The 8834-nt window shown below is 41.0% G+C and overlaps 1 protein-coding gene across 5 annotated transcripts in view; it reads right to left on the minus strand.

Moving 5' to 3' along the window:
* The window catches only part of TRPS1 (transcriptional repressor GATA binding 1), a 213709-nt gene extending 205262 nt beyond the window's left edge, over nucleotides 1-8447 (minus strand). For 3 of the 5 annotated variants that reach the window (XM_042035780.1, XM_042035779.1, XM_042035775.1), the window contains exon 1: nucleotides 8301-8447. In XM_042035780.1, coding sequence (XP_041891714.1) covers nucleotides 8301-8310 — 10 coding nt within the window. In that variant the 5' untranslated portion in view covers nucleotides 8311-8447. Of the gene's footprint in view, nucleotides 1-4062; nucleotides 4083-8300 lie in introns of those variants that run through there. The other 2 variants (XM_042035781.1, XM_042035778.1) reach the window with 2 other exon arrangements.
* Nucleotides 8448-8834: the final 387 nt, after the last annotated feature.

Raw genomic sequence — 8834 nt, forward strand, 5'->3', positions numbered from 1 at the left:
TTGGATGGCATAAATTTCAGATGTCTGTAGCAGGCCATAGAAAGAAAACAGTGTACACAGTAGATGGGAGACATGAGTTACTGTTTCTTCCTTCCTACCACTGTAACAGCTGAAATGAGAAGTGTAATTTTTCCTGAGGACCCCCAGATTTCAGCCTCCAGAGCTGGGTGCCAGGGCGGCACGAGCAGGCAGCCTCTGCTCAGCAGCTCTCCTCTCCCATTGCTCTAGCAGAGGCAGATACTGTTTACCTGCAAGGCACATGGTAAGGCTAATCTATTTTCACAAGCTTTTCCCTCAGGTATTTGGGGCAAGGTTTAGTTTATTAACCGTGTGTGTGCATGTGTGTCCGTATCTATTCGTGCAGGAGGAAAAGGCTCAGCAATGATCCACATGTATTGCATTTTTGGTTTGTACTCTGTAACTGCAGCTGGCCAACATCTGATGAGCGTATTTAATACACCTAACACTGAGAACTCTAAATAGAAAAGCAAAGTACATTCAGGTTAGGAAACTGGAGTTATCCTTCTTTCATTAACTGAATTCATGAAGCAATGTTTCACCTGCATAGTAAGTTTTTGATTATGTTCCATATATCTCACAGCTTCTGCCTGAAGAGTGGTGTGGGAGAAAGCCAAGAAGACTCAAATGTTAAAAACACTGAAACCCTTCTACTCCCAAAAGAAAATTGCTTTATCCTAACTCATTTAACTTCCACTAAACATTAAAACCACGTCTGAATATAGGAATTTTAGGCGATACTTAACTTCATTATCTACTTCAACCTTTTCTAGATAAATTGAGATTTTGTTTTTTAACATAATCCCTGTAAAGTCACTGGTATATTGGGATATTCAAAAGCAGACTGCAAGGTACCTGGCTAGGCAGACCATGCCTTTTTTTCTTCTCTTTTTAATTAACTACTAGCAAAAATTCCCCTTTTTTTCTTTTTTTGAATCACCAAGCTGTATGTTTAATTTTTTAAGTTTTAGTATGTACTTCAGACTTGCAGACTTTGCAAAGTAGGTCAGGAATACCCAAAGGATACACATTTGAAGGCTACAGATAGCAGAACACACCATTTACGGCTTTGTATATACACATACATACACATTCTATATAATACAGGTAGATAGATCCAATGATTTAAACACACCACATCTATACTGTGTGTTTCAAGAACATTCAGATGTTTACACTGTTAGATCACCACTCATTTTAGACCCACTCTAGTGCCAGCTGCCAAAAAAAGGTACACAAATCAAAATATGTTACCTTTGTTCAAACAATGCTGCTGTTCATTATATAATAGAAACTGTCATGCTTAATCTTCCAGGAACCAAGAACTGGTACATTCTTGGATCAGAGGTGGCTTGAAATGGTTTGAGGCAAAACTGAAGCACACTGTTTAAGTAAATCTTGCTGAGAAACATAAGCACACTGATGATTTTTAGCATCACCTTTTACAGACTTTTTTTCCCAGATATATTAGTAAACTAAAAATGCTGGAATATTTTCAAATTACAGAAAGACGAACACACCAGCGATTTTTCTGTAACGTTTTTACAGTATCAAATTATACATTCCCTCTTGCATTGTCAGCCTTGCTAAACGTAATGAGGGATCCGAAAAGGATGCTTGAGAATAGACACCATGATGAAGTAAAATGTGCCTATAAAAATTGCACTTTCACTTTGAACATACACCAAAAATGAATTTTTCCTTGAGTGTTCTCAGTATTGTCCAAGTACCCCAATGCCTACTGTGGGCACTAAGCTACAGGCTGTGATTTTTATTTTCCATGATAGATGAAAAAATTGCTAAAAGTGGCATTCAAAAATATGTCTACGGCATGATATAGAGAAATACAGAAAAAAATGGCAAAAATGCCTTAAATTCTTCAGAGTTTGACCCTTTTAAAATCATATTTCAACCTGGGAAAATGCTAAAATAAAAATAAGTACACTTCACTTATTGCGGAAGATCTGTTTTACAGCATTACGACTCCAGGACTTCTTCAGATTTTTAAGTATTTAGCAATTTCATCTTAAACAACATTCATCAGGCAGACACAATCTTACAGACAGACAGACAGACACAGACACACACAACTTTGCAGAGGCCAATCCTGCAGCTTTTACTGAATCCAAAAGTCCCCCTGACGACAGCGAGTATTTTTCAAGAAAGAGAATTGCAGGATCAGGCCCCAAAAGTGCTTATGAAGATGAGATGTTACTTCAACAGATTGAATGTTAGATTAAATATGAAGATTGAGGCAAGACAAGTCTGGGGTTTAAACCCTAGGGAGGATTGACATTTAAAGTGTTGCCACTGAATTATAGCTCTCCACATTGGGTGGGGTAACCTCCTACTGGGTGGAGTGTCTCCCCTAAAGGAAGGGAAAACTGGCACAAGCCAACTCAGTCTTTGAACGATTTTCCTACTTGCCAACTTATGAAGTCGTCCTGACGTCAGCTTCGTCAAGAAAGTCTATTGCCCAACTCTGTCTTTTACTGCAGAAAGTTAGCTTGTGCTCAGAACCCCAGCAGATGTAGAAAAAAAATTAAGGAAAACACCCAGAAAACCCTGAACAAAATAAAGAAATGAGGAAAAAGTGTGTTGACTGGATTTTAAGGTTATTTTAAAAAATCCCTTTGTTGGGTTTTCTTGTTTCCAATATCTAGTTAATACAAATAGATACAGATCACTTGAAACTATTACTAAACATATTTTAAAATCTCATTTAGCTCTAAGACATGGGGTGGAGAACACACAGAAAGTGGACACACTGTAAGATAAGATCTCTGCAATGCCTAGTGAGTATCTTCCTAATCAGCGTCACTAGCAGGTGTAAAACACACTCATACTAGGAAAATAATATTCATTGAACTGCCACCAAAGGTATGTTTAACATATTATTCCTCTCTGAATCAAAATAAATTGTTTCTCCGAAAGAAGGAGTCAGGTGCTGGACAAGACAGAAGGAATGCTGGGGGGAATCAGATAAAAACAAAACAAAAAAAAAAGGGTAAAGCATCTCAAAGTGTCCATGGGGAAAAAAAAATAAAAATCAAAAAACAGTTTAAGTTACCGTAACCTGAAATGCACCAGCCATCACAAAGAGCAATTGGAGAAATCCAGCAGAGCTCAGCAGGAAAGATTTTTAATAACAGATTGAAAAACAAGAATAAAAATAACTGCATCAACAGGGCCTTTCTTCCTTAGGCCACAAGCCCGTTTTTACTTGATATTTTAAAAAAATGCAGTTTGGCCACTAAAACCAATCCAGAACATTATTAAAAGTTAAAAGCTACCAATTACTTCTGTCTGTTCTTTTAAAGCAAAGTTTGGCATTACGTCAGTTGGTTTAAAGAAAACAAGAAAGAGAGAGAGAAAGAAGGAGAGAAAGTTTCCTGCTTGTATAAATTAAACCACCAGGGAAGGTGTCTAGCCACTTGTAAAGCATTTATTACAGGTTTTTAAAGGGCTAGTAATGTTTTAAAAATTAAATATTTTAAAATAAATTTAAAGGAAAAAAGATGATCTGAGGCTGGAAAGAAAGCAGACTTATGAGAAATTAGACATGCATCAACTGAAGCTAAGAAACTAAAAATTACTGTTAGGACTAAACTTTGCAATTCAAAATAACTCTATTTTCAAGTCAGAAAATCTTATTGTAGCTGCTGTACTCACACACATCCCTTACGAGACAGAAAAGTTCCACCGACCTTTACGGGGTGGAACCAACTGGGTTCTGCAGAAACGTCCTACGGAAGCGCCACTCGTGGCAGCTATGCCTTTAATGAAGTATTTTCTTTCTACAGCTTTACTAAATCCACATACAGAGATCCGCATCAGGAATAAGATTCCTCAGTTAATGCAGCAGGACCATATTAAAATTCACTGATAGAAGGATGGGCAAGTTCTATTAAATTTTTAGATGTATTTTTCACTGGTGGTGTTATTATAAGAGTTTAAAGAACCACTTTAAAGGTACTAGAAAATAAGAATCCGATAGCACAGAACATGAATAAAACATAATGGCTATTAAACAGAGTTTCTTACACACAGCTGCGCCAGTTCACCTAAATCACAGTCTTCTAAACCCCATGATGCCAAATCAGAGGCTCCTCTGACTCTGGACGACACATCAAGTGGAATGGTGTTCGGTTGTGCAACACTTTTGGTGTGTGGCAAAATGTCCACTGGGGATTTAAATCGAGACTAGGGGAGCTATCCTCCCATTGCTCCGTGTTTCATTTGAGCCTTGGTCTGCATGACAAGAAGTCAGAGTAATATGCCAGCACTTCCCTCCCCTCCCTGTGCTCCTCTGCCCCAGCAGCGTTTCTTGCGTTCTGGGCACATATACAACGGGCGAAGGAGCCGCGTTCTGGGAGGCCCTTTATTGATTAGGTGCAAAGTAGCATCAAGGAGTGAATAATAAGCATGATCTGAAAAATGTAGTTGCATGTCTTGCCCTTGTAAACATTTACTATTTAATGGTGTAATTGCACTTTAATCCTTCACATCATCTGAGATAATTCATTGTGCTTTTCTTTTAATTAGCAAACACACAATCCAAAAAAAGCAAAGCCCAGAAAGTTTGTACGTACCATAAAAACTGAAGCACAAATAGTTTTAAAATAATCAAATATTCTCTCTTTGGATGCAAGCTTATCTTTTAAAGTCAAAAGAGAACTTCATTGGCACAGGGCAGGAAAAAACTCCATAATTCATGACAATACCAAGAAAAAGAGTTCTTCTCCAGGAGGACTGGAAAGGGCACCTTTATTTATCTTCTGGACAGACAAAAATAATAGAACCTAGACCAGATATGCTGTAATTAATGTATCCAAAGGTCAACAGGCAATGGTATTTATACAATAGATGGGTGCAGACTACGCTGGTTATAGTATTAATCACCAGTATTTGAAAATAACATTGTTTTCTTACTAGGTAAGAACTTGAGAAAGTTTCAGAAACAAAAAAGAAACATTTTTCTTTTTTTTCTCATACCTGCCTGCTATTCTTTTTAACCAATTGTTTTTTAACTCATGAGGTATAATATTTGGGACAAATATATCCAAGTTCACAGTTGCCCGGGACTGCCAAAAACAGACCCAGACTACCTCACTAGTTGTGCTGAGGAAACTAAATTAAGCAAGGGCAAACACCAACTGGAAAGTTGTCAGTTTACTGAATGAATGGCTTCATTTCACATACCAGTTAGAATACCTTAATCAGAATATATTTCTGTTCAAGGCCAATACTTTTACTACCAGATGGCAGTTTGTTCTACCTGAAACTGTATTAAAAATATAATTTATTTCCACTTTACTTTCACCTAACAAAAAGGGCTGTCAGATTCCCAGCCTATCACGTTCAAAAATACTTAACCATAACCTTTCTCACAATATTGTATTCGGTGTTACCCACAAACTTTTATTAAAGCAATATTGCCAGTGTGGCTTCAGTTAAGATCTGAGAATGTTTCTATTAAGATTATTACATTAAAATATTGTCAAGAGTTTGTAAGAAACATAAATATTCATACACACATGGCCCCCCCAGCCTTAGAAGGAAAGTTCCACATAAAAAGAAAAATTTAAATACGTACCAAAAGTTGCCTGGTTGTAATTACATTTTGGGTTTTTTTCCTAAATGTCTCTGCTAATTTTTTAACTCTTTCACACTGTAATGTAAAATAGTTTTATTTCAAAGCAACTGCCTGATAAAATGCTAAAAGAGGTAATTCGCATGAACAGAAAGTAATTAGTCACTGTTTGCACAATGCTTTGAAAATACAAAACCCAGTGTGTGAACTAGCATTAAAATATAATATGATTGGAATACACAGATTTGACAAGCAACAATTGCATGTCACAGACACTCGAGTCCACAGACAAGAACTAGGACTATGCTGTTATAAATGCACTATCACAATATGTGGATAATAACATTCTTAACACTCAGCCAGACCATGCTTGATAATAGTGTGCACTGTGGAAGTTTACTACAAATGCTAGAGAAGACATTATAGAAAATAATCCTGCTAGGGATTCATCAAATGTTACTGAATTTACTCTCACTGATAAAAATGTAAGTCAACCCATAAAGCTACCATATAAATGATACTAAAAATGCATTAAAAACATGAAAGGATAACCTGGCTGCATCGTGTTTGATGCCCAAAGAGGTCTCATATCTGTGAAGGTGTCATTTACATTCTTTTCTTTTATTAACACTGCTATGAAATAAAAAAAAGCCATACTCTCACAGGCAAAGACTGCTCAGTGTTATTTGGAGTCTGTTTTAGAGGATCACAGGCAAAACATGTAAACTTAAAAGCTGATGCAACTTTGCCCTTTACTTACTTTGTTGTGACTATGTATATGCAAAGTTTCAAACAGAGAAAGTTATTATATTCAACCAAAAAAAAAAAAGAGCGATAATCAGACAGAACAGGGTGGATTATGAACTATTTTTCTCATGTCTAATCTCCCTTGATTATAAAAAGGTGAAGTAGACTTCTGTTGTCACAGTCTGAGGATAAACTTGTATACAGGCACTGATGCACTACTGAACTTCAGAATTACTGATTCTTCGTGGCAAACCTCACGCAGGTATACATTATTCAAGAGCAAAAAAGAAAAATACTTTTTTTCCTCTTTACAGAGAAAGGTTCCACTTGTTTGGTTTGACCATATTATTAACAGACTTTCATTCAGTGGTTAAAATAGAAAAAAAAATCTTTCAAAGTGTTGATATCATTTCCAGACAGTCTTGTCAGCATCACAATTTACAGGAAATAGTTGATGTTCTCAAACAAACCCTGTATTTACTCATAGACCCAGAGTACTTAAAAAAAAAAAAAAAAACAAACCAACTTTCACTCCTTTGGAGGCTTTTTTTTAAATGTCACTCTGGTGGAATATCTGAGAGAGCTGTCTAACCTAACACACAGACTGTGAACATGAGGCAAACACAGACTGCAGTTCAGAAGACTGCTGTAACTTTTATTCTCATTTCGTCCACGTCAGGAACTGGCTCTTACCACTACCTTCCTTTGCTGCCCCTTGCATTTTTAACTCTGGCAGTCTTCTCTAAATGTTCAACTTTTACTAAAACCAACAGGAAAGTAACATGATGCCACCAACATCCATAGGATTCAGTTGCATAGTTGAAGACGACAGCCCGAATGACAAAAAAGTTTGATGGTTCCTTGAGAATTTACTGAACTCGGTTAAATATAACCTGAGATGTATTAAATTATTGTCTCCTTCCATCAATATTTGAAACGTGCTGCGTACTGTAAAAGAGTGAAGGCAGCATAGTCTGCAGAACAGCTTACATTTTCTTTACTAGAGGATCTTTTCCCCTCTGAAGGGACTTGTCGCCTCGGTTCCCAAAGGGTTCTGGAGTGACCCGGCTCCTGCTCTACCAGGCAAGGTGCTCGCACTGGCAGAGAATCCGTGATGGAGGGGAGACGTCTCTCCAGCTTATCACTTAAGTCACCTTAGCTCTGTCAGTGCACTGGAGAAGTTTGCCATTTGCAGACAGAAAACACAACCGGTCGTGGAAAAATAAAGATAAAGGAGACTACCGGGCCCCACTAGAACCCGCGTAGAAGTGCCGGGGTGTTTGAGCGCCGTGATTTGCAGCAGGGAGGCAGATAAACAAAGCCCCCGAAATGTCAAGCCCCCTCGGGGAGCCGCTCGCGTCCCAGGGCAGCGCAGCGGCCGCAGCCCCCGAGCCAGACGCTGCACGGCCCCGGACCCGCGATCGCCCACCCCTGGCCCGGCCCGGGCCACTCCGGCCGCGGAGCGCCCACCGCCGCGCAGCCCCTCCAGCCCCGGCCTCGCCTCCATTCATTCCTCCCTTTGGAAAGGCACACGCGGGTGGCTGCAGCGAGGGCAGCCCCCGCCGCAGCCCCCGGGCCGAGGGGGCGGGGAGGTGAGACGCTCCACGAAGTTGTGGCAGGCAGGGAAAGACGGGCGCGGGGACGCAGCGCTGGCAGTGGGGCTTCGCCTTTAAGAGGGAAAACTTTTACGTCTCTCTGCCTGTGATTAAAAAAAAAAAAAAAAAAAACTAAAAAAAAAAAAATCACCACCACTATGTCGCCTGTTACCCCGGTGTGACCGGGAGGGATCCCAAGCCCTCCTCCCGGAGCAGCACCGCTCCGCACTCGGCCTCTCCCGGTGTGTCCCAGGGAAAGAAGAGGAAAAATAGGAAGGCAAAAAAAATTTAGAAGGGGGAAAAAAAAGGAAAAAAAAAAAAAAGAAAAAAGTTTTTCCCAAACTTACTACTCTTCATGATGGTGTCTCTGTGCCCCGCTTGTCATGATCCCCATTAAAACTTCCAGCAGCGGCAGGAGCGGCAGGACTGCGCGACTGCAGCCCATCGGATGCGAACCCTCTGTGCTCGTCTTCTACTTCCACCCCCCGCGTCTCCCTTCCCCTCCCCCCGAGCGCCCCGGTGCCGGGGAACCGGCGGCCGCGGAGATAAGGCGCGGAGCGGCGCGGAGGGGAGGGCAGAGCAGAGCCGCACCAGCCCGCGGCCGCCGCCGCTCCCCTCCCCGCCTCCGGGCCGGGGGGCTGCTCCCCCTGCCCGCCGCCGCCGCTGAACTTGACCCTCCCGACTCCAGCGGGGCTACCGCCGTTTTGAAGTCGCCAATTTCCAGCCATCTCACATGGCTTTGACCCTCCGGCGGGGGGAACGGGGGCGCGGGTGGGGGGGGGGGGGGGGGGCGATGCACCGAGAGAAGCCTGTGAAATCCGAGCAGCCCCCGTTGCCTGGGATTATGCCCACCCACCCTCCGCTTTTGTTGTTGTTGTTGT

The sequence above is a fragment of the Corvus kubaryi genome, unplaced genomic scaffold (genome assembly GCF_017639235.1).
Source record: "Corvus kubaryi isolate FWS band 111438036 unplaced genomic scaffold, C.kubaryi_AGA036_p1.0 37385, whole genome shotgun sequence".
Classification (NCBI taxonomy): domain Eukaryota; kingdom Metazoa; phylum Chordata; class Aves; order Passeriformes; family Corvidae; genus Corvus; species Corvus kubaryi.